The sequence below is a fragment of the Theropithecus gelada genome, chromosome 3 (genome assembly GCF_003255815.1).
Source record: "Theropithecus gelada isolate Dixy chromosome 3, Tgel_1.0, whole genome shotgun sequence".
Taxonomy (NCBI): Eukaryota; Metazoa; Chordata; class Mammalia; order Primates; family Cercopithecidae; genus Theropithecus; species Theropithecus gelada.
In genome coordinates, this window is record NC_037670.1 from 165524647 (window position 1) to 165550906 (window position 26260).

The 26260-nt window shown below is 40.0% G+C and overlaps 1 protein-coding gene and 1 pseudogene across 5 annotated transcripts; both read right to left on the minus strand.

Moving 5' to 3' along the window:
- Positions 1-1766: 1766 nt before the first annotated feature.
- On the minus strand, positions 1767-3291 carry LOC112621696 (annotated as a pseudogene).
- A 4907-nt stretch (positions 3292-8198) lies between these two features.
- On the minus strand, positions 8199-17250 carry MRPS33 (mitochondrial ribosomal protein S33). Of its 5 annotated transcripts, none has more exons than XM_025380986.1 (3): positions 16816-16944; positions 12413-12654; positions 8199-8567 (listed from the first exon to the last, which is right to left on the minus strand). In XM_025380986.1, exons 2-3 carry the CDS (start codon positions 12625-12627, stop codon positions 8462-8464), a joined length of 321 nt encoding a protein of 106 aa, XP_025236771.1. In that variant the 5' UTR covers positions 12628-12654; positions 16816-16944; the 3' UTR covers positions 8199-8461. The 5 variants fall into 5 exon arrangements, with proteins under 5 accessions (XP_025236771.1, XP_025236772.1, XP_025236774.1 ...); XM_025380987.1 differs by lacking the exon at positions 16816-16944 and adding an exon at positions 16617-16784; XM_025380985.1 differs by lacking the exon at positions 16816-16944 and adding an exon at positions 17178-17250 and having other exon boundaries at positions 8200-8567.
- Positions 17251-26260: the final 9010 nt, after the last annotated feature.

Here is a 26260-nt window from a genome sequence, read left to right on the forward strand (position 1 = left end):
ATATAGTACTATGCTTAATCCAGTACTATTCTTATTTATTTTGTTGCTCAAATTGTTTCAGCCTTGGCCATAGGGGGCTCTTTCAGTTTGGCTCTCATGCCCTTTCAGCAAGATTCCCATCTTTTTTTTTGTGGGGGGGGCACTTCGTTACTTTTTAGCATAATTTCTGTCTTACCTCTCCCAGCTCTGGAATCCACTATTTTTTCAAGGAGCCACAATTTCTTTTGTTGGAGAATAGTATTTAGAAAACAAGGTCTACAACTTGTATTTTGGAGTAAAAAAACATGGATATTACTAACAGCTAAGTATACAGATATTTTTTCGGTAAGTTTAAAGTAAACACACTGCCACCAATTTTTCCAGTTCTACTAAATCACATTGTCAATTCAAATGGATTATCATTCATCTATCTTTGTCTTTATTCTTCCCTCCATCCTTCTCTCTCTTTCTCTTTCCTTTTATTCTTACTTTCTCTTGAAATATAATGAGAAAATGTACCTCATTGATTCTTCAATCCAGGTGAGTTTGGATATTTCTTTCATTCATTCAATAAAAATTTAGTGATTCCAACTGAGTCAGGCTCTAGGCAATAGAGACATCCTCTTTTGGTTAATATTTTCATGGAATATCGTTTTCCATTTTCTCACTTTCATTCTATTGGTATTGTTGGATCTAAAATGAGTCTCTGTGGACAGCATATAGTTAGATCATGTCTTTTTATCCATTCTTTTAATCTCTGTCTTTTGATTTTAATCCATTTATATTTAAAGTAATTACTGATAAGAAGGGACTTCTGTTATTTTGCTATGTCTTCTACATTATGGCTTTTTAGTTCCTCATTTTCTTTAATTTTTACCTTACTGTCTTTTGTGTTTAGTTGTTTTTTTGTTTTTGGAGAGAAATGTTTAAATTCCTTTCTCATTTCTGTGTGTGTGTGTGTGTGTGTGTGTATTTTTTTTTTCCATTGCTCAGGTTGGAGTGCAGTGGCATGAACATGGATCACTGCAGCCTTAACCTCCTGGGCTCAATTGATCCTCCTGCTTCAGCCTCCTGAGTAGTTGGGACTAAAGGCACAGGCATATGCCACCATCTCCAGCTACCTTTTGCATTTTTTTGTAGTGACAAAATGCCTGGCTCCCAAAGGGGTAAAACAAGAAAAATGGAAGCGAAAAGAGGGCCCTTACCCTTTAAATCTCCTGAAGTCACTTCAGCTAAAGGCAGAGGGCCTTGCAAGAATAGGAGGTGCAACAACAATGACTACCTCGTTGTATGCACTTCTGTGTTCAGAAGCAGACTATTTGTCTAAATAATGTCCCTACAGACATGAGTGTACAAATACCTAAGACCACCAATGTCAGTGGTCTGATTTTTAAAAATCAATTTTAATTACATAATTTTCAACATCTCATATGGGTCCCCACATTATTCTTGCATTTTAGAATTTCTCTTGTGTTCTCTCCTATTTATTTTTCCAAATGGATTGTTTTTCCAACTGCACTCCAAAAATGTCCATTAAAATTTTGATAAAAATTATAAAATAAATTACATAAATTAAATGTGAATAATTACCTTTTTGGGAAACCAAATATTTAATGTGTTCACTAAATTGTATCAATACAATTTCAAGCAAATGCCAATTGGGAGACCAAGCCCAGGAATTCACAGAGGAAATAATCTTCCAAATAATAAAGAGCACTAAGGTGATCTTCCACTTCAGCCACACTGCTAGTAGCTGTAAGAGTGTAAGCCAGTCAGTATTATCCAGATTACTGAGCGTTTACCGCAGCATCAATTTTCAGAATTCTCTGGACAGTTTCATTTGCTAGGGTCAGAGCAACAAATGAAATCACAAAAGTTGGGCAATCAACCAGTTCCTCCAAAATGGAGATACCACCCTTTTGATATTAATGCCTGCAATTTTTTTCTTTTTAGGCATGTTGATTTCTTAGTTCTGTTACTGTAGAAATGAGATTCAATGCCAGCATTTTCAGCTAGTGTAGTTGGAATGACTGCCATAGCATCTGCAAAATATGAACACAGGAAAATTCCATACCACTCAATGTTCACAAACATTCAGTTAACCATAGGGCCAATTCTATTGGAGCACCACTTCCCTCAGTAAGAGCTCTCTTCACCAAAGAGCAAATAACACATAGCACATCATGAATGGAGGGCTCAATTCTTCAGTCCTATGACAATTTTAACTGTTTTTCCAGCACTTATACAGCCTGTAATCTTGAGCAGTTTTCCAGAACCATTTAAACTGACCTCAGCTAACTCAGCAAAACCCAGCATGTCAGCGTGACTTGGTCAGTATGAGCAACTGGCTTGGTTCCAATTGTCTTATAAATGAATTCAGCATCTTCTTTTTCAATATTCTTAACCAACATAATAATTTTGTTCAGGAAATGGCATGGAAGATCACTAGAAGCATCTCTAAAGTGTCCTGTATGAGAAGGACATTATAACCCATTTATAAAAGTTTGCTATACTAAACTTAAAATATACGCTGTCTCTCTCATAGCATTTAGTCCATCTGAACATTGTCAGAAACTGCTACTTGATTTCCGTATCTGTTGGGAGCAGATAAGCAAAACTGAATGTGCCCAATCTTAGCCTTTTCAAATTGGGTTATGCCAGAATTTACCCCTTTCTGGGTGAGAATAAGACCTTCCACCAACTCACAGTCATCAATTTTTCCACGAAGTTTCTTAACTGCAGTCATGTATTGCTTAACAATGGGGTATAATCTGAGAATGGCATTGTTAGGTCATTTTGTTGTGCAAACATCATAGAGTATACTTACACAAACCTAGGTGGTATAGCCTACTAGACACATAGGTTACATAGTATAGCCTATTGCTTGGTAGGCTATAAACATGTACAGCATGTTACTGTATTGAATACTACATATCTAAACATTGAAAAGGTATAGCAAATACATGGCATTATAACCACTGTCATATATGCAGTCTGCTGTTGACTGAAATACTGTTACATGGCACATGACTGTATGTTAATATCTCTAAGATTTACAGTAGTACCTGTGGCTGGATCACTTTCATCACTGCATTTACACTCGTCGGAGAAAGCAGATCTTGAATACTGAAAGACATCCTGTGAGTTCAAAGAACTCGTGGCAATATTTAACAAAGTTTCTCTGTCATTCACTTCCACAGGTTGAGATACGTTACTTAAGATCTCAATACCCTTTTCCAAAGACTTCTGGGATGACTTGGAAGTGACGGTTGGATGAATCTCTTTCTGAAGAAGCTCGGACCAGGAACCCATGAGAGAGCCAGCAATAGTGCCTACTGATGTGGTACCATCTCCTGCNAAAAAAAAAAAAAAGTGAAGCAGAGTGTCTAGCAAATGGTGAAGCACTTGACAAATGATAGTTACGGGTATAATAATACTCAGAGAGATTAGAGCTACATCACGAGGTCATGAAAAGACAGTGGGACTTTGAGGGCTCAGTGTTGGTTTATTCAGGTTATGACGCTGAGGTTGCGAGGCCATGCACTACAGCTATCACTAAGCAGAGTTTTTATGGTTGCTTGTGGGTCTTTGTTCATGCCATTTGCTTCAACCCTTTCCCTCTGCTTGTGAAAATCCTACATCAAGAGTGTGATGAAAGGTGCAGGGTTTGTCACCTACCAGGGATGGAGAATAGAAATAAAAGAAGGTACATGCTCTAGAGTCAGCAGTTTGAATTTAAAACTTCAGTTTAGACATTTATAGCTGGGTGATCTTGGTCATTGGTCTCCTTATCTGCAAAATGGGGATACTTATTATATGGGGGGGGTCAAATAAGATATAGCCTACAAAGCACAATGTATTCAACACTCCAGAAAAGCTGGCCTTACTGCATTTATTGCTTTCCTGCTTGGGAAGTCATTCCTGATGATGTGAACATGGACCTCTTTTATCTCTAACCCTCTTATTAAATATTAACTTGTTTGGTGCTTAACCCACTGGCTATTTCTCACAGATATTCTCAGACTGGAGCTCTTTTTAGATTAATCTGTATCCTTAGACTTTCCATTTCTGTTTAGAATAGTTTTCATTCTAAACTCAACAGGCCAATTTTTTGTGGCTGTATCGGGAAAATAATTCTGCACTGAGCACCATTTAGATTGTCTTACTGAGACAAGGCTAGGTGGAGCTCAGTCTTCTGCGACAGGGACACAGAAAGTTCTCCATAAATGAATCCATCCTTTCAGAAAACACATATTTCCTTAAGTAGAATGAAAAAGGTCTTAGAATCTACATTGGTTTAACTCTAGTTTCTACTTTAATGTGAACCTGTAATATTGCCACATCTCCAATTGTTACCAAATTGCATCTCGCTAGTTTTACAACGCTTCTCTCCATTTTGCTGCTTTTATGGCATTTAAAAAACATTTCACTGTTTTAAGTTCAGCATAAATATTTTACTGTTTTCCCAGTTATCTTAATATCCAGGGCCGGACAGTCTCTCTGTTTTATCTGTCTCCTTGAATGTAATACTGTTTGTTTTGCTGATTCTCTCTCTCTCTTTTTTTTTCTTCTAAGAAATGCTTTCTTCTGAACTTTTCTTGAGTACTTAAGGAAAGCCACGAAGACAGGGTTGGCAGGATAACAGATGTTTCCCCCTATTTATTGCTCCTGAAGTTTGTTCCCTGCTTTAAATCTCTAAAATTAGGCACACAGGATCTTTGGGAGAAATGTGTGAGTAAAGAGAGACGGGGTGAAGCAGGCAGAATTTCAAATTTTGATTTATTCTTTCTTGGAAGATGATTTATAAATACAAACATTATGGTTATATATGTTTAAATATATGATGCCTTATGTTTATCTTGAAACACACACATACATGGTGCTTAAAAAAATAAACTTCTGGAGCCCATAATTACATAAATAATAAGATGTTACCTGTCATCTACCTCCTCTTCCTGAACCTATCATGCTGCTTGTAAATGTGGAGAACTTTGTATTTTTAGGAGATATGTGTCAACGCTGCCACAGAAAATTGTGCTAGTAAGACACAGCAGTACTTACTAGTCACACAATGTGCTATATATAAAAGTTTTTAACATTTTATAATTTATAGAGTCCTTTTCACAGATATCTTATTTCATTAATCCAGTGAAGTATTATGATTTTATAGAGAAGGAGAAGGTAACTGACGTAAGGTCACATAACCAGTAAGTACACTATATCACAAACCTGTGATTTTTGAATCTAAAACCCAGTCTTTTTACTATGTTATGCTGAAATCGAGAGCAAAATGGTCTATGCACAGTGATCCCCACACGTTAGAAAGCACCAATAGTTAGGTTTTGACCAGTGAAATCCAATTAAACAAACTGGCTAGTCTAAACTTGGAGTTAAAGATTTTTTTCTGATTACACTTAGTCAACATCTTTTTTTTTTTTTTTTGAGATGGAGTCTTGCTCCGTTGCCCAGGCTGGAGTGCAGTGGCGCGATCTCGGCTCACTGCAAGCTCCGCCTCCCGGGTTCATGCCATTCTCCTGCCTCAGTCTCCCGAGTAGCTGGGACTACAGGCACCCGCCACCACGCCCGGCTAATTTTTTGTATTTTTAGTAGAGATGGGGTTTCACCGTGGTCTTGATCTACTGACCTCGTGATCCGCCCGCCTCGGCCTCCCAAAGTGCTGGGATTACAGGCGTGAGCCACTGTGCCTGGCCTTAGTCATCCTCTTAACCATTGGTCACTGTTGTCCTGAAATTTGTGGACTTCCCTGGTGTCAAGGGTAAACTTTTCCTTATCTTCTATTAATATGATCCAGCTGGTCCATCGTACTTCTGTACAGGCTGTTTTGAGTCACACAGCTTGCTCTATCAATTGAAGGTATAGCTTATGTACAAATATATTTTAGCTTTCATTTCTGGTTTTCAGCCTGGAGCAGTAGCACACTAATCTACTGCTGTGTTATCTACAAACTTCCCTGTCAACCATTGCCAAGGCTCACTGCAGGGTCAGGGTCTGAGATCTCACTGAAGCTCTTCCATTGGCAAACCAATACATTGATTCTTTACTTGTTTTCTGACTCAGGTCTGCGGTTAGAGTGTAATGCAGTTACTGTCTTTAAAATATCATGCTAATTCTGTTAAGTTCCTCTTACATTCAGATCTTTTCCAAAAGCTGGAGATCACATAATTCAAACATCTACTTAGCTACACTGGGTTCAGGCTGAGAGCCTGTTTCTCAGCCCAACATCCTGGGGTAATCATCCACCTACACCTGGCTCAGCTGCATTGGCCAAGAATAACAGTGCATCTGCACTTTTCTAAGCACGTTTCTGAGATCTGGCCAATACTTTGTAATACACACATGCTCATTCACACAATCTTAGGGACTAAGTCTATTTGTCTGTATATCCTCTACAACTATCATGTGTCAGGCACATGGCAGGTGCTCAGTAAAAAGTTCTAAATGGGCCAGGCGTGGTGGCTCATGCCTGTAATCCCAGCATTTTGGGAGTCTGAGGCGGGCGGATCAGGAGGTCAAGAGATTGAGACCATCCTGGCTAACACAGTGAAACACTGTCTCTACTAAAAATACAAAAAATTAGCTGGGCGTGGTGGTGGGCGCCTGTAGTCCCAGCTACTTGGGAGGCTGAGGCAGGAGAATGGCATGAACCTGGGAGGCGGAGCTTGCAGTGAGCTGAGATCGCGCCACTGCACTCCAGCCTGGGAGACAGAGTGAGACTCCATCTCAAAAAAAAAAAAAAGTTCTAAATGAATGAATTCTCCTGCTGGAATTCACTTCTATCACATACATACAAACCACCCAATTTTAGTTTTTTTTTTTTTTTTTTTTAAACAGGCTATAAAATAGGCCCTAGCCATACCATCTGGATTAGGTATCTTTAAAAGTAGCATTCATTTAAACATATGTACTGGGATTCTTTCTACTTCAGGAATCATTCAGTGTTACAGAGAAAGAAAACTGTGGCTGGAGTAGCTGCTACACATACTCCAATAAATACTATTGCACTAAAATACTTTTATATTTTCAATATTTTTTGAATAATATATAATTTGAATATTGACACTATTGTACACTTACATACGGTTAAGATAATTAATTTTATGTTTTTACCAGACATGCTAAAGATTCAGAACAACTCTTGGGAAAAAAAAAATCAGAGAAACCTTCACAATTTTTTTTTTTTTGAGATAGAGTCTTGCTTTATCACCCAGGCTGGAGTGCAGTGGCACGATCTTGGCTTACTGCAAGCTCTGACTCCAGGGTTCATGCCATTCTCCTGCCTCAGCCTCCTGAGTAGCTGGGGCTACAGGTGCCTGCCACCACACCTGGCTAATTTTTTGTATTTTCTAGTAGAGATGGGGTTTCACTGTGTTAGCCAGAATGGTCTTGATCTCCTGACCTCGTGATCCACCTGCCTCAGCCTCCCAAAGTGCTGGGATTACAGGCCTGAGCCACCGTGCCTGGCCAAGGCTTCACAATTTCTTTGGAAACTCATTGCTAGAATACAATAAAACCAGCAGCGAGCTACTCAAATCTATACAACAATCATCTCTCATAGAACTTCTAGTTATGTTCAAGCTTTTCCACAGAATTTGCAGCCCTTCATGATCTGGCCTCTGTCTTCTTATGGCCAATCACTTCGGCCTCCCAAAGAGTTAGGATTATAGGCGTGAGCCACCATGCCCGGCTTAAACATCATTTCTTTAGGGAAGCTTTATTTAAATTCTCTAACGTGGTTTGGGCTTCTGGCTATCTCTCTCTGCATTCATCCATCCATCCATCTACCCTCTTACAGAAGTCTGACTTTTTCCTTTGCAGCATGTAATACACTTGTATGTAATTATGTAATATTAGTCCCTCCCACAAGACTGAAACTTACATGAGGTAGGGAATATTTGCTAACCACTTGTATTACCAGGGCCCCAATATCTTGTATAGAGCAGGTATTCAATACTTCCTTTTAAAAGATACCCTACAAATTCATCTTAATAGATTTCTCAAAGGAGTAGGTGAAGACACACAGAAAGTTTGTGAGCTTGGTGGTGGAGACAGTGGCTGAAGGGCCCAAGATGAAAGAAGTTTAGGGCTGGGTGAGTGAGTAAGCAAAAAGGGAGAAATGAGGACACTATAGGACGCTCACTTAATGAGGTTTCCCCTCCATTTCCCCACCATCCCACCCTACCCCAAACAAATCGTCAAACAATAACTTAGGTATTTATTTCATTAGAGAATCAGGTAAACCTCACATTACATGGCCAAGGCCAAAATAATTGTGCACAGTTAGAATGTGTTCAAGAAATCAGCCACAATGTAACCGGATTAGATTTCAACAAGGAGATGACTGTGTTCCTCCAAATAACCTTCATTCAGGAAGATGACATTCCTCCAATATATGGAAAGACAATAAATGCACTTTCTTCTCTCTGCCACTGAGGAGGAAATTCTCCCTCTTGAGGGACCAACACTATTTCCTTTTTGATGCTCTTTTCCCTTCTCCTTTCTTTGGTTTCTCCTTTCCACGAAGCTTCTTTAGTCGTTTCTGCTCATCCATAAAATCCTGATGCTCATCTCTGAATGAAGAAGGAAAAAATAATTAACCAGTTATTTTTATGAGAGTAGAAAAGTACATTGATCTAGCGCTGTTTTCCTGGGTCATTCTGGTTATCAATCTTTGACTTTTACAAGTTCGCCACACGCTCAGCTTGGTGTACAGAAGTATAGGGAGTCCCTATCATAGAGATGCAGTGTATTCCAAAAGTTCGCTTATAAGTCCGTTTCCCTTCACAGAAACAATGCCACAAGCTGCAGTGAAATTCCCAGGCCAGCCTATGTAAACCTACATAACAATGACACAACACTAGTGATTACCCCGAATTTCCCTGCAACACTAAGACTAAATACAGAGAGGAGAAAAAGTGGGCATCAGCTTCAATAGCTACACAGAGAACCTGACTGCCCTAGGAACTAGCATCTACTCAGAATGGGGTGAGGTCTAGAGGAAGCTCAGCCTGGCCAACATGGTGAAACCTTAGTGGCAGTAGGTAACTCCCACAGAAAGGCTGCTGGGGAAAGGCTCAGGCAGAAGAAGCCAAATCAAAACACAGATACTAAAGGAATCAAAGCAGCTAGGACTATGTAAGTATGGGGATGGCATAGAAGTTGATGATTACTTATACTATAAAAAAAAAGTCTACATGTTAAGCCCAGATACCTAAAGAATGGTATGGTGTTTAAACATGTAAGCTCTGGATCCCATGTGAACCTGGGTTCAAATCATGGCTCCACCATTTACTAGATCTGTCACCTTGGATAAGTGGCCTTCCCTCCCTGCACCTTAGTTTCCTCACCTGTGAAGTATAGATAATAACAGTGTATGAATCAAATGTAAGAGAAGGGTTTGCTGAGCTTAAGTTTTAATTTTCTAGGCTATCCATGAACATCATGGACAGTATACAACTCTTTGGGATTAGTGGTGAGTGTCCCCAAATAATTCTCAGCAGTGCAGCTGCTGTAATTCTTCTAAAGTATATGTCAGATCATGCTACTCTTGTTCACAGCCCTGCAAATGGTTCCCCATTTCAACCAGAGCAAGTGCCATCGTCCTTACTACGGCCTCACAGCCCCTTGCAACCTGTCTCCAGTCCCACACCCCGTAACCTGCATGCCTCCTGGAAAGGAACACTCCCACCTTCAAGGCCTTTGCCGTGCTCTTGCCCCTCTGCCTTGCAAGCTCTTCCCCAAGTCCTACTCGGCTTATTCGCCACCTTCAATCCTCTGCTTAAACCTTGACTCCTTTATGAGGCTGACCCTGACTGTCCTGTTTCATCCTGTAATCTGGCCTCTCCCCACCCACTGCAGGCCCCGTCGGCATTCTGGATCCTGCTCAGCCGGCTCTACTATTTTTTCCCATAGCATGTTCAACTTTGTAACAGATCACATAATTTACTTATTTTTTTCCCCCTCTTCTGTCCCTCCCTCATTCTCATCAACCATTGGACAGAAAGATAGCTTTCTGGTGACTCTGTCTCTGTTGATGATATAAGCCGGGCACCTGGTTAACTGAATGGATCAATTGTTTCTGAGAACTGGTGCTTCCCTCCCTCTTTTGCAGGTCTCTGAATAATATTTTCTTTATTGGAGACTGTCTAGTTTCATCCTGCCTGATGCCACAGGAGGCCTAGCATTAAAGGTGTCATTTACCATACCTATGGACTACATGAAAATAAGTTTTTCTATGGATACTTGAAGTAATTTTTCCCTGTCCCCAAAGATAGCTAAGTCTTTATTCTTCAAACAAACAGAGAGCAGCAGCAAAAAGATAAAATAACTGAATGTGATTTTTTCATGGGTTATAATCTCCTCAGGATACGTGCCTCCCAATATTTTATTTTGGGTTATAATAAAATTAGTTTTTATTTTCTGAGCCCAGACTGATGGCAAGAGAGGTACTCCCAAAGCAATTCCAAACATTCAAAACATGTCATAGATTGTAACCTCTGATATGTTAACCAACCATGTCTATTTTGTTCACCGCTGTTCCCCTAGTGCCATCTTAAGTGCCTGCACCTGGAAGGTACGTAAGAAATAGCCACTGGACAGTGAATGTACCAATCTTTAGCGATTTGGAATGAATGCTATGCTGTACTATTAATTCTATTGTATTAGAATAAATGGTTCCAAATAATTTTAGTATTGTTGCCCAAAGACAAGTCCAATTATAACTTGTTAAATTTTTAAAAAGATGGTATTTTAACTTTGTACAATTATGTACTATTTGAATTCTTTTGTATTGCGCATGTATTAGTTTGGTAATTAAAAAAAATAATTTTTTATTTCTGAGACCAAATCTCGCTCTGTTGCTGGAGTGCAGTGGCACAATCTCAGCTCACTGTAACCTCTGCCTCCTGAGTTCAAGCGATTCTCCTGCCCTCAGCCTCCCAAGTAGCTGGGATTACAGGAATGTACCACCATGCCCAGCTAATTTTTGTATTTTTAGTAGAGATGGGGTTTCACTATGTTGGCCAGGCTGCTCTAGAACTCCTGACCTCAAGTAGTCTGCCCGCCTGGCCTCCCAAAGTGCTGAGATTAAGCTGTGAACTATCGTACCTGGCCAAAAAAATAATTTAATGAAAAGGATCACAAAGGTATTTGATTTTTTTTTTTTTTTGAGATAGAGTCTTGCTTTGTCGCCCAGGCTGAAGTACAGTGGCATGATCTCAGCTCACTGCAACCTCCTTCTCGTGTGTTCAAGCAATTCTCCTGCCTCAGCCTCCCAAGTAGCTGGAATTACAGGAGTGTGACACCACGCCCAGCTAATTTTTGTATTTTCAGTAGAGATAGCGTTTCACCATGTTGGTCAAGCTAGTCTCAAACTCCTGACCTCAGGTGATCCGCCTGCCTCGGCCTCCCAAAGTGCTGGGATTACAGGCCTGAGACATTGTGCCTGGCCTGATCTTTTTTCTTTTTAGAGACGCATACAGTCCTAAGCACCTACTTCCTAGACATACACACACATACAAACATATGGTGTAAAGAACCTGTGTGATTTACATATTATCCTTAATGGCAAACTATAGCTTATCCAGACCAAATTAATATATCAAAAAGGGTATAAAATAAAAATGCCAGAAGCGAGTAGGAAGAAATGGCAACAAAAATGCCACCAGAAGAGAAAGAAGGCTCCCACATACCAGTTAAGCCGCAGATCAAGTGTGGGTCAGGGATTTTGTTCATCTGACAAGAGCCCACTGCCCTGGTGGTGTTTCTGGGGCTTTCTTCCTCAGTACTTAGACCAGTTTTTCTCTGCATCTTTTTTTTATTCTCGAGATGGAGTTTCACTGTCGCCAGGCTGGAGTGAAGTGGCATGACCTTGGCTCACTAAAACCTCCACCTCCTGGGTTCAAGCAATTCTCCTGTCTCAGCCTCCTGAGTAGCTGGGACTACAGGCGTGCGCCACCACGCCCAGCTAATTTTTGTATTTTTAGTAGAGACGGGGTTTCACCAGGTTGGCCAGGATGGTCTTGATTTCTTGACCTCGTGATCCACCCACCAATCCCTCCCTAAGTGCTGGGATTACAGGCGTGAGCCACCGCGCCCGGCCTCTCGGCATCCTTTTTAGAGTGCTCTTCGATTAACAAATTATTAAACACTTCTCTACAGCTCAGTATCTATTTAACATTAGTCATGTTGTAGACATAATTAAAATATATCTTCCAACAAACATGAATTTCCTTTTTTTTTGGTCTCTCCATTATGGGTATTTTGAAAGAAGCCTTTCTCCTGCAAACTGTACCTTTTGAACTACCTGGGCTCTATTGTAAGAACAAAACTGCAAGGATAGAAAGGCTAAGTTTTTTCCTTTTCTGATCTACTAAAAAAAGGTCTCTCATAGGTCCCTCTTTGTGTTTGTCATCACCTGTAGAGTCCAAGAAATCGGAGTGTCTGCATGAGTTCAGTGTAAGTGTGGTGATTTGGATACCAGTCATAAGTCTCCTTCTTCTTGGCCAAGGGCAGTTCACTAAACAGTTTTACCACTTTCATAGACTTGGAATCAGTAGGCCTGACGACTTCACCAAATAGCCGGGCACTGAGACGAGACATGCGCAAGGCATATTCTGAAAGGGAGGACATTTCTTGAGTGGCAAGGAGTTAGAGTTCCTATAGAAAATAAGAAGAAAGATAAACAGGTTAGGGTAAGAAATTCCGAGATTAGCTAATGAATACTTTAGAAAATGCAAACACAGCAAGCCGCTCATGGATCAGTGCCGTGTTGGCAGGATATGCCTAGGAGTGGAGAAGTATCCACAGGCCAAATGGCTATTTCCTTTTCATGCTTTACAGCTGCGATTTTTACATTTTGTGTTTACATGCTATTACTTCCTTGCTGTATTGCCTCCTTTAAAACCAACTATTTTGTGATTCACCAGGTTATTTACTGACAGTCAGTTTACCTATTTGTAGGCTGGGGATGAAGAAGACAGGGAAACAAGTTATCCTAGTCCAGCATTATTATACCTTCAGAAAACACCCACCTAAGCAATCTGCAGCATTAATATGCTGACTGCTTGCCATCAAAAGGTGTAATCATGGCAGAGACATAATTATGCTGTTGTCTTTATTATCAGTCCTTTGAACACTGTTCTCCTCAAGGGCTCCAGAAGGCTCTGAGAGCTGCTAATGAGTTATGAGGTCATTTGGCTTCTAGGTTACTGAACTGAATTTTGCCTAGAGACTGAGAGCCATTTGGGAAAAACAAACAGACAGTAGCCCTATAGAAATAAATCCAATAGCTCAAAAGATTCATTTTCTTACTAAATAGAAGGCACGTATGAATTGTGAGGTTACTTGCTGTATCTTCCATCTTATACATTCTGCTTTAATGCAGACTAGCTAAGTTCTTATCAGCGGAAAACAGTAGCTTTTTCTTCAGAGGCACACAACACTGAAATAGGTATACGAATGATACCCACGATATGAACAAATTACAGCTAATAGACATAAAGAACTATACAGGGGATACATAAAAATCAAGAAAGCTGCTGGTGGAATAACTATCTCAACTCAGTTTAGACCAGACGTAGGGGTTATTGTTGGCAGAATATGCCAATTTATGAGAAAGTTTAGTAGTGAGATGAGAATCTTTGCTGACTCAGAGACTATCCTGGGAAACAGTTCAGCTGAGATGAAAAGGTGCTGATATTCAAGCAGGAAAAAGGCACAAACCTTGAAAAACCAATGGGAGAAATGTACCAAAAAACCCTCCTACATAAGAATGGTGCCAAGTGAATTTCAAAATAGTTCTTGCAAGAAAACAAACCGTGTTTAAATTAAGGAAGTTTCAATGCCTATTTCTTTTTTTTTTGAGATGGAGCGTTGCTCTGTCGCCCAGGCTGGAGTGCAGTGGCTGGATCTCAGCTCACTGCAAGCTCCGCCTCCCGGGTTTACACCATTCTCCTGCCTCAGCCTCCCGAGTAGCTGGGACTACAGGCGACCGCCACCTCGCCTGGCTAGTTTTTTTCGTATTTTTTAGTAGAGACAGGGTTTCACCATGTTAGCCAGGATGGTCTCGATCTCCTGACCTTGTGATCCGCCCGCCTCGGCCTCCCAAAGTGCTGGGATTACAGGCTTGAGCCACCGTGCCCGGCCTCAATGCCTATTTCAAGATCCATTAACAGAGGAGGCTGGCCATGGTAGCTCATGCCTATAATCCCATACTTTGAGAGGCTGAGATGGGAGGATTGCTTGAGGCCAGGACTTCAAGACCAGCCGAGGCAACATGGCAAAACCTTGTTTTTACAGAAAAAAAAAGAAAAGAAAAGAAGAAAATCAGTCTGGTATGGTAGTACACACCGGTAGTTCCAGCTACTTGTGGAGTCTGAGGAGGGGCATCGCTTGAGCACAGGAGTTTGAGGTTACACTGAGTTATGATTGCACCACTGTACTCTAGCCTGAGTGACAGAGCAAGATTGTGCGTCAAAAAAAAAAAAAAAAAAAGCAGAGGCTGATCTCAAACCAACTGTCAACCTCAAAACCATTCAGAACACCCACCAAGCAATCTTCGGTCAATAGTGCCACCTGAAGGCTGGCAATGGTAGAACTGTCAGATCCAACGTCCACCCCTCCCTTCCCACCATCTGCAGCCTGTTCTTCCTTTTCCATTCAGCATTCTCAGTTTCCTGATTCACTTCTTTCCCAACTCTGGTTGGGGGTGGGATTGTTAGGACTAGGGTTATAGTCTCAAGGTGAAAAAAAGTCATTTAACAGTTTAATGTATAAACAAACCAGTGCCATTAACCTCTAAAAAGCCTTGCAAATGTCCAGAAGTCACCTAGTTTCTTTGCATGCTTTTTCCTCTTCCTTTGCCCTTTAAAATTATCTTTTTCCAAACATTAGATTAAAAAACAACAGTTTCTTCATCAACTTTGTTTTGTTTTGCTTAATTGCCATTGTGTCATCGGAATAGATTTCTGCTGTAATTGCAGAGTTTTTCCACAGTATCTGTAAGCTGGTCTGGGAACTACCAGTTTGTTACAGTGTTTTCAGGCCTCTCTTCTGAACTCCAAGTCCCTTCGTTTGTAAATGAAGAGGCAACAGGGATTCCTAAGGCCTAGGTTTGACTACTGGCTTTGTCACTTAATCCTCCGGTTGTTGTGAACCATTACCCATCCTCTCTAAACCTGAGTTTCCTTTTCTGAAAACAAAGCTTGCAGGACTAGTGCGAAAATGAGTAACAGTGGCACTCGGTAGAAATGGTAACTTACAAGAAAGAACGAGCCCAGAACTGTAAGTTTGGTTTTCATACGTTCTACATAGACACATTTATTTATTCCTTGTTCTTAATCATGTTAAAAAAAAAAAAAAAAAAAAAAGAGAGACAGACAGATACATATTCCATACAGTAAAAACTTCGTGCCTCCCTGGAATGATGACCTCACTTACAAAGACTGACAGACAGAGAAACATAGGGAGAGGACCAGCACCTTGGTAACTTGCCAAGGTAGCCAGGAGGAGGAAGGGACTCAGTAGGACAGTAGTCACTGAAGCCATCACAGGATGCTGCTGTTATCTCCATGCCCATTTTGGAATGTGGCAAATTACTGGGATACATAACTTGTAAGTAAAAAGGTCACATTAGAATCAGCCGGAACATGGTTATATCATAAAATCCAAGTCCTAAAATTTTATGACAGAGAAAAGGAATAAGCCTCTTCAAACCTAAATCCCTTACTAGAAACAAAGGCCCAGGCTTGCTAAACAGGAGGAAACGGAAAGTGCTTTTAACAATTACCAATGACACTGCTTTGTTGTTTCCTTCCACAGTGCACAGACACATGTCTCTCACGAAGAATGACAGGGGAGCTTTTCTTACAATGTGCATATCAATTACATTTTGATTCACATGAAGCCATTCTCAGGGAGTACAAAACAAGCCACTTTAAGTGTTACCTTCCTTAAAATGTGAACTAAAGAAAACTGTACTAGCATGAAATAAGTTAACTGGAACTGAAAATGCTAAGCAAAAACAAGTTACTCAAATGTGCTGAGCAAAACAAATTAAGCTCACGTGAGAAGAAAATTCCCATATTTTTACTTTGGCATAAAAGGGCAAACTTCTTTGATCTTTTTGATAGGTCTCATGCATTTAAAAGGTTATTTCAATAAGTGGCTTTGTATTAGGTTTGCCTTTTCTCTTTGAAAGGTAAAGATGAAGTGCAAGAGTTCTTAACCTGGATGTGTTTTGAAAACAGTGGAAGTGTAAATCTGTATGCTGATACGTGTATGTACGTGTGTCTGTAAATCGTTCTGGGAGAGAGCGTTCTCCAGTTTCCCAGAAACCACTGGTTAGCAGAACGCACCAGCTGCACAATAATCTCGCCTCTGCCTTTTAATGGTCACGTCGTTTTTAAATGGTGTTTATTCTCTGCCAGGTTCTCTCATCGATCACACGAGGACAGTCATACTACCTGCGATGTGAAGCTAACATGCAACATTCACGGCACAGTGCCTACCCTAATAACCATCAGGATCCAAGGAACTCACAGTGTACACACGTTGTCATAGAAACAATCTAAACATAAAAACAATCTCAAGAGAATGCTTAAAAAAAAAAAGCCCGGTACCGATTATTTCACGGAGTCACAGAGGCATCAACGGCACTGAAAGTGTATTAGCTGCATTCAGTTCAGCAAGAGCAATCTTCAACTCCCTCCACCTGACTCGATCATGCCTGACTGTGACGGGAGCTGTAGTAGTGTCAAGTTAACCGACGTCTGACTCGGGAGCGCATTTCACAAACATTTTTCTTAAATATCACCTTACCGTATTTTTCTTACGGTGGTTACAAAATTAATCTGCAGCCCACCACCCAAAGCTACGGTGCAGAAGGCCGTGTGGCGAGCAGAGAAACTGAGCCTTCTACTGTTAACCCATCTGGAAGAGAGTAACTGCGCCTGAGAGGAAATTACAGCAGCGGAAACGCGGGTATCCTGCGTTTAAGAAATCCCCCAACTGACGCAGGAAAAGGCCGAGTTATTTGTGTGATGCACGTGAACCGCCCGAACTGATCACTAATGAAATGGATTCGCCCTATTCCTGGCGGCTCTACAAGGTTGGAGACCCCCGTAGACCTCTACAGTCATCTCCCCTCGCTGCAGACCCCCAAAGATCACTGACAGCCTTACCTGGACCTGACCTTCCTCACCCACGCGCCCTCGTCCCGGAAGGCCCGCCCCCTACCCGGCTCCAAACTCGCGCAGGCAACTATTACGGGAGCAGTAGAGAAACAGCAGCTTGGCGGCTAGAGCGGAGGCCTAGTGGACCCGGAGTTACTGGCTCCCCCTCCTGAGGCCTCCGAGGTGTACCTGGCGCCTGCGCAGTGAGGCTAGCGCCGCCGCCTGTGCGGAGGACCCGCTGGGGAGAGTTAGGGAGGTCTGGCTCTCTGGAAGGGCTTGCAGGGTTCGGTAGTATATTTTGTTGGGAATGGCTACAGACCTGCCCCCAAAAGCTCTGAAGCAATGGCGATGCGTGTGCCGTATGCTCTTTCTGACCGACTTTCGGCGCTATCCCCCTCCCCTTCCATCTATCTGCTCATCCTCTAACAGTTAATTAGGCTCACCAGCTGCAAGCCTTCCTTGCTACCCCTACGCTGGGTTAGGAGCACTTTCCCCCATTGACTCGGGAGCTTCTTCAGGGAGTAGGGATGGAACGTTTGTCTCCTCGGTAGTTATCTAGACCTCGCTGGGCAGATAGTAGAAAACACTGTGAGTATTTCACTCCATACTAAATCTGTTTTCAAGCAAGCCACGTCCCATAGGCATTGTATGCAGCACTTACTCAACGTTTGATAGTTTGGGTGAGGAAACAGTACTTGTTTCTGAGCATCGTTCAAGGCATTTTATAAATATTCCAAAACGTACCCTGGAATTAATATCGGCAGTGAGTTGCCTACCTAGTAGTGGATATTGTATTTACACCCTCTTTCCTCCTACAGAATTTACTTTTAAGTTAGAGTTTGACGTCTAATCAATCTATGCTATAGGATTTGCTTTTATCAAGTTAAGTCTTGACATGTTATCAACCTATATCATATAGTAAACAGCCTTATAAATTTGGGTCTAGTGACTACATTTACGTTTACAAAGGGGTAATGAGTATCCTATGCATGGCTGCAGTCCAAAAAAGAAGTCCTAAGGAGCGAAACTCTTGGGAGAAATTTCATCTTGTCTTTTGTACTTGTTTCTGTGGAGTTGGCTTGTTTTTATCTAATGGCTACTTAATCATATAAACAAGAAGACTTCCTTTACGTGTAAGCTGTAAATTTGGTTTAAAGCCAAATTTTAATTGGCTTGAGGCAAGAGCTATTTTTATATATATATGTATATATATTTTATATATATGTGTATATATATTATATATATTTGCATAAACCTTTTTGGCTTCGTCTTGTATATCCTTCCTGTTTTTCCCTTTTCACGAATGAATTATTGGTGTTATCAATGTTTTGTGAATTGCTGTAAGCTACCATGAATCTTTCTTGAAACATAGCTAGGTATATAGAGTTTCAGGTGACTGTTTAGGTACTTTGCACTATCGCTTTTATTAAATCAATCTCATGGGGTTCGTATTAGTTTCCTGAGGCCGCTATAATAAAATACCACAAACTTGGTGTTGTAGCGCAACTGAAATTTATTCTCTCACATTTTTAGAGACCATTTATTCAAAATCAGCATCACTGGGCCAAAATCAAGATGTTGACAGGGCTGTATTCCCTCCAGAGACTCTAGGGGAGAATCAGTTCTTTGATTCTTCCAGCTTCTGGTGGCTGCTGGCATTCATTGGCTTGTGGCCACATCACTTTAGACTTCAAGGCCAACATCTTCAAATCTCTGTTCCCTCTTCACATTCCCTTCACCGTGTGTGTCAGAATTCCCATTGCCTCCCTTTTAGGAATGTGTAATTGCATTTAGGATCCACGGAGCTAATCCAAAATACTCTCTCGATATGAAGAGCCTTAATTTAATCACATCTTCAAAGGCCTTTTCCCCGTATCTGGTAACATTTGCAGAATCTGTTATCTTTGGGGAACAGTTTCAGCCTGCCACAGGATTGGAAGGAGCAAGCCCTTGAAATTGACCAATCAGAGACTGTCACTGGTCAATAGGAAAATTGGAATGTTAGGGATGGAAAAATGAAATGAATAGAATAAAATTGAACCTCCTATGGATATTAACTTCACCAGACCTTGGCTTACCCATTTACACCTTCAAGATAACACATTTTTGGGAGCAATTTTTATAATCACAGATTGCTCTATAAATCAGATATTGCCTTCTATATTTCTGTTTTCTGTAGTCCTATGTTTTCCAATTGTGTGCTGTGCATCATTAGTTGGCTGTGAAATCAATTTAATGAATAGAGAACAGCATTAAAAGAAAGACATTAGGATACAAAATATCAAAATGCATCACATGTAGTAGGGGTAACTTGTTTCATGAAACAATATGTATATGTGCATTGGATCATAATATAACTATATTTCTTGCTGTCGGTTGGGTAAAATGGAAAGCCTCCACTTTAAGTGATTTCAATACTCATCATACTCTTTGGCAAATGTTCTTTGTCATTAGGCAGAGCAAAAATTAAAGCTACATCAACTTCAAGTTCTTATGGTGTGGCATAGTCCAAGAGGCAGGGGAAAATTTATTGCTTTAAGTAAATCAATTTACAGATACCGTATTTTCATAAGTACTCTTTCTTAGCATCATGGAGGTTCTTTTCTACTTATGCATTTACAACAGTTCTTGGACCTTACAAAAGAAAGGTATATCCCTCTCACCCAAGGTGTGAGGGATATACCTTCCAGGATGACATATGAAAGGAAGATTCAAAATGTTTTGGAGGAAGCTTCCTCTAATGATCAATCAAGGCACTGTCAACCCTTCTTAGGCTTCATGTCCCTTCCCATCTTACATATATTCCACTTAACGGTGAAGTACGACTGTCAGAAATACGGTAATTGGTTTGTTGTGATTTTCTGAAATCAGATATACTGTGTGAATGTTAGTGGTAAGAGTGACAGTAATTTTCCTTTAATCATTAGATCTCTTCTGTCCTCTGTTGAAAAGTGCATTGTTTTTGAAGGAGAGTCTGGTGAGAGCAGAGCAAAGCAGCATTGAAGAAAGTATCGAAGCCAATGTTTTTCCCAAATATTTAAACCTAAGCAATTCTTTTCAGCTATTCTCAGTACTTCTCCATAAGATATATCATTATCTGGAAAGAAACACAGCTCTGAACAGCTGAAGTAGTGGAGCTTTGTGACAGATTTTTTTTTTTTTTTTTCAACAGAGTCTCACTCTGTTGCCCAGGCTGGAGTGCAATGGCGTGATCTCGGCTCACTGCAACCTCTGTCTTCTGGGTTCAAGCGATTCTTGTGCCTCAGCCTCCTGAATAACTGGGATTACAGACACCTGCCACCATGCCCAGCTAATTTTTGTATTTTTAGTAGAGACAGAATTTTGCCACGTTGGCCAGGCCAGTCTTAAACTCCTGACCTCAGGTGATCTGCCTGCCTCCGTCTCCTGGAGTGCTGGGATTACAGATGTGAGCCACTGCTCCTGGTCATGACGCTGATCATTGTAAATATCATACAGATTATTTTCAAGTACCTTCATGTTTTTCACATTGCACTGGAATAAACTGTGCAAAAGTGATACATAATTTTATTTTAGATTTGGTGTGTGTTGTTTAATGAAGGTGAAAGTGTATTGTGATAATCACTGATACAGTTCACCAGATCTTTTCCATTTCCTTCTACTTTGGCTAGATGGCATTTCATGGGAATTTTGAGATTGATTAGGACCATGTGACTCTTTCTGGCCAATGAGTTATGAGCAGATGTGAAGCGTCACCTTCTGATGAGGGTGGTTATTTACCCTGATGAAACTCCAGAGCTCTCCTTCCCCTCTGAGATAGAGAGTTGTTGCTCTGTCAGCCTGTGCTCCTGAATCGTTATGAGGGGCTGATCCCGTTCCACCAGCCCATAATGGAAATAATAGCTTTTGTTAGAAATGAGCTGTTGTTGTTTTAATTCACATGCCTTTGTTTTAAGTCATACAAATTTGTTGTTTGTTATTGGAGCATGACCTAGCCTGTCTTGTCTGATACACTTATTTTATCAAATTCTATTATGAAATAGAGAAATACTTCAATCCTGACTTCTTTCTGCCTCTTATTAACAAAAACAAAATTATGCTTTAGCTTCTAAGCTAATTACTTTTAAAATAGCATCTTATTTTATTCTTCATTAAATATATAGGAAACATTTTGGTTATGATTTCCAAAAAATTGTTTAGAGCTATTCTAGAATATTTATATATTCTTCTTCTTCAGCTATTCCTAAAAGCTGAAAACCAAAGTTCAGTATACACACAGACACTGAAGGAATCCTGCCTGTTATACTCTAATTCATAAATAACATTTATCTTGCACGTTATGTTTTATTATTATGAAATAAGTAATGAGAAAAACCATAAAGATTTATTCTAAGTTTTATGGTGTATAATAAAAGTGGATAAACCAATTCTAATAGTTTTGATATCATTTAAATCTTGGCTGCTTTTAATATTTGAGGTTATGAGATGTATTTGATAATTTCCTAGCTTAAAAAACCTAAAAATACATATTCTAATACATTTAGTTGAGTTAAAAATGAGGTTAGAAAATAAATCTGACCTAGATGATTGGTTTGACAATGAGGATTAGCTTTACTAATTAGATGATGTGGCTAATGGGTGTTTTCTATGAATTGAATAAGCCATATCTACAGCTCCAAGGTTTGGCAAAAATGTAAAAGTGCATGATGAGATAAAATCTTTTTATAAAAGATATTTTGTATCGAAATTAACAATATTTCCATTTTGCTAACCCCTGGATGGGCTCAAAGATCCTCCCACCTCAGCCTCTGGAGTAGGTAAGACTACAGGTATGAGCCACCATGCCTGGCTACTGTTTAAAGTTTTTGTAGAGATTGGGTGTTGCTATGTTGCCTAGGCTTGACTCGAACTCCTGGACTCAAGTGATCCTTCCCTGCTTGGCTTCCCAAAGTGTTGGGATTACAGGTATGAGCCACTGTTCCTGGACAAAACAAGGTGATTCTAAATGAAAACAGAACAAATATAGATTTTGCAAATCTTGGTGTTGCCTTTTTGGTATATTTCCCAAACATTGTGAAAGCGAATGACTGTACATGCTCTTAAAAGTCAGGTTGAAAGTAATTCTTTGTTTTCAGAAAAAGAAGGAACTAGGTGAGTTTTTAGCTGACAGATAATTAAATAATTTTTGTGATAGATTTCTATGTACCTTTGTCATATAACTCAGAGAGAGTTCAAATAATTGGGTGATATTGTCATATGCTAAAACATGGATGAACCTTGAGGACATTAGGCTAAGGGAAATAAGCCAGTCACTAAAAGACAAATGTTGCATGGTTCCACTTATATGAGGCATCTAAAGTGGTCAAATTCTTAGAAATGCAAAGTAGAATGGTAGTTGCCAGCGGGTGGAGGAAGCAAGGAAGGGCAGTTGTTCCATGGATACAGAGTTGCAGTTTTGCAAGATAAAAAGGTTCTAGAGACCTATTGCTCAACAATGTGCATATAGTCAACACTACTGTACTGTACACTTAAAAATGGTTAAGATGGTAAATTTTATGTTCTGTGTTTTTTTAAACCGTGGTTTTAAAAAATTGTGTGATATTGCTCTAACACAGGTTTTCCCATTTCCATCCACTTATGTGAACACATTTTCTCAATGCTTACATCCATTTAAGTGAAAATAGTAATAGGATTGATGCAGTCCCCTTCAAGCAATTAAAAAGTCATATTTGAATATATTAATTAAATGGGGAAAGCTTCATCTATTAAGGGATATGTTAAGAAGTGTTTTGTTTATAAGTGTTCATCAAAATTCATGATATATTTAAGTCACTTTGATCATTTGTGTACAAAAAATTTGTAAGGATAACTCAATCCAAAGGGAAAAATGTTTTTAACACATACTTTTTGTCATAGAAGTTAAAAAAGTTAAAATTCAATTGACAGCTATTTTGTTGCAGGAAAATGTGACACATGGTTATTAAAAGCTTTCAAGCATAAAAACGTATTAAAATAAAGTAACATTTTGTGTGAGGAGTAGAATATAACTTCAAGGAGAAAAAGCAATGATGTAAACTGACCAAGTGCAGTGGCTCATGCCTGTAATCCTAGCACTTTGAAAGGCTGAGACGGAAGGATCTCTTGAGCTCAGAAGTTCGAGAGTCTAGGTGACACAGGAAGACCTTTTCCTGCATTTCAGTAGTTTTTGGGGAACAGGTGGTGTTTGGTTACATGGATAAGGTGTTTTTGTTTTTGTTTTATTAGAGTCTTGCTCTGTCACCCAGGCTGGAGTGCAGTGGTGTGATCTCAGCTCACTGCAACTTCTGCCTCCCCAGTCCCAGTGATTCTCCTGCCTCAGCCTCCCGAGTAGCTGGGATTACAGGTGTGTGCCACCACACCTGTTTAATTTTTTGTATTTTTAGTAGAGACGGGGTGTCACCGTGTTAGCCAGGATGGTCTCGATCTCCTGGCCTTGTGATCCACCTGCCTTGGCCTCCCAAAGTGCTGGGATTACAGGCATGAGCTTCTGCGCCTGGTCCTACATGGATAAGTTTATTTAGTGGTGATTTCTGAGATTTTGGTGCAACCATCATTCGAGCAGTGTACACTGTACCCAGTGTGTAGTCTTTTAATCCTCATCCCCACTCCCGCTCTTCCCCCTGAGTTTCCAGAGTCATTATATAATTCTTATGCCTTTGTGTCCTCATAGCTTAGCTTCCACTTATAAGTGAGAACATATGATGTTTGGCTTTCCTTCCTGAGTTACTTCACTTAGGATAATAGTCTCCACCTCCATCCAGGTTGCTGTAAATGCCACTGTTTTGTTCCTTTTTATGGCTGTGTAGTATTCCATGATATATATATCACATTTTCTTTACCCACTCATTGATCGATGGGCATTTAGGTAGGTTCCATTTTTTTGCAATTGCAAATTGTGCTGCTATACATGCATATGCTGCATACATGCGTATGCAAGTATCTTTTTCATATAATGAATTCTTTTCCTCTGGGTAAATACCTAGTGGTGGGATTGGTGAGTGTGCAGGAAAAGTTAAATATTAAATTTCAACTCAATTGAATGTGGACACAAACAATGGTCACCAAGTGCTGGAACAGGTTGTATGAGCCTCTTCAGGCATTCATCCAGTGCTGTTTCGGAGAAATCTCTATTTGCCTCTATTCCTATATATTAGTTATTGAAAAACAATAGACAATTGCAAAAACAAGTTGACCTTTTTGTGTTCCTTGAGCCCAGTCGTGAAGGGCCCTTGTGACTGGGTCTCATGCCAAACAACTCGTTACAAAAAGAGCTAGGGTCCCAGACTGTGGTCCCAGACTGTGCCGAAGCTTCATGAAACCTTTCCTCGCCTGTGCACGGATGAGTGGCCGACTCTGGAACCCAGGCTGGTTGCTTTCCAGTCTGGTGGTGAATCCTCCATAGTCTGGTGAGTGTAAATACATATATCTCTTTTCCGTTCTCCCCTTCCCATTGCAATTTGCTTAGTATGTCATTTGCTTATTATATCTGCATTGCCATTTACACGGGTTAAAGCTTGTTTACCCTTCAAGGTACTGGGTGTGTGTCTTTTCTTCTCCCCTTGTGCGTTTCCTAAACAGAACAAATGGTAGTTCTACTTTTAGTTCTTTACGGAATCTCCACACTGTTTTCTGTAGTGGTTGTACTAGTTTACACTCCCACTGGCCATGTAAAAACGTTCCCTTTCACCACATCTATGCCAACATCTATTATTTTTCGATTTTTAAATTATGGCCATTCTTACAGGAGTCAGGTAGTATTGCATTGTGGTTTTGATTTGCATTTCCCTGAGAATTAGTGTTGTTGAGCATTGTTTCATGTTTGTTGGCCATTTATATATCTTCTTTTGAGAATTGTCTACTCATGTCCTTAGCCCACTTTTTGATGGGATTATTTGTTTTTTTCTTGCTGATTTGTTTGAGTTCCTTGTAGATTCTGGATATTAGTCCTTTGTCAGGTGCCTAGTTTGTGAATATTTTCTCCCACTCTGTGCGTTGTTTACTCTGCTGATTATTTCTTTTGCTGTGCAGAAGCTTTTTAGTTTAACTAATCTCATCTATTTATCTTTGTTTTTGCTGCATTTGGTTTCGGGTTCTTGGTCATGAACTTAGCCTAAGCCAATGTCTAGAAGAGGTTTTCTAATGTTATCTTCTAGAATGCTTATGCTTTCAGGTCGTAGATTTAAGTCTTTGATCTATCTTGAGTTGATTTTTGTATAAGGTGAGAGATGAGGATTTAGATTCGTTCTTCTGAATGTGACTTGCCAATTATTCCAGCACCATTTGTTGAATAGGGTGTCCTTTTCTTACTTTATGTTTCTGTTTGCTATGTTGAAGATCAGTTGGCTGTTAAGTGTTTGGCTTTATTTCTGGGTTCTCTATTCTATTCCATTGGTCTATGTGCCTCTTTTTATACCAGTACCATGCTGTTTTGGAAATTATAGCCTTGTATTAGTATAGTTTGACCTGGGTAATGTGATGCCTCCAGATTTGTTCTTTTTGCTTAGTCTTGCTTCAGCTATGTGGGCTCCTTTTTGTTCCATATGAATTTTAGGATTGATTTTTCTAGTTCTGTGAACAATGATGGTGGTATTTTGATGAGAATTGCATTGAATCTGTAGATTGCTTTTGGCAGTATGGTCATTTTCACAATATTGATTCTATCCATTCATGAGCATGGGATGTATTTCCATTTGTTTGTATTGTCTGTGATTTCTATCAGCAGTGTTTTGTAGTTTTCCTTGTAGAGATCTTTCACCTCCTTGGTTAGTTATATTCTTAAGTATTTTATTTTATTTTATTTTTTGTTTTTTTTTAAATTTATTTTTATTTTTTTTGAGATGGAGTCTTGTTCTGTTGCCCAGGCTGGAGTGCAGTGGCCGGATCTCAGCTCACTGCAAGCTCCACCTCCCAGGTTCACACCATTCTCCTGCCTCAGCCTCCTGAGTAGCTGGGACTACAGGCGCCCGCCACCTCGCCCGGCTAGTTTTTTGTATTCTTTCACCTCCTTGGTTAGTTATATTCTTAAGTATTTTATTTTATTTTATTTTTTGCAGCTGTTGTAAAACAGCTCTTGA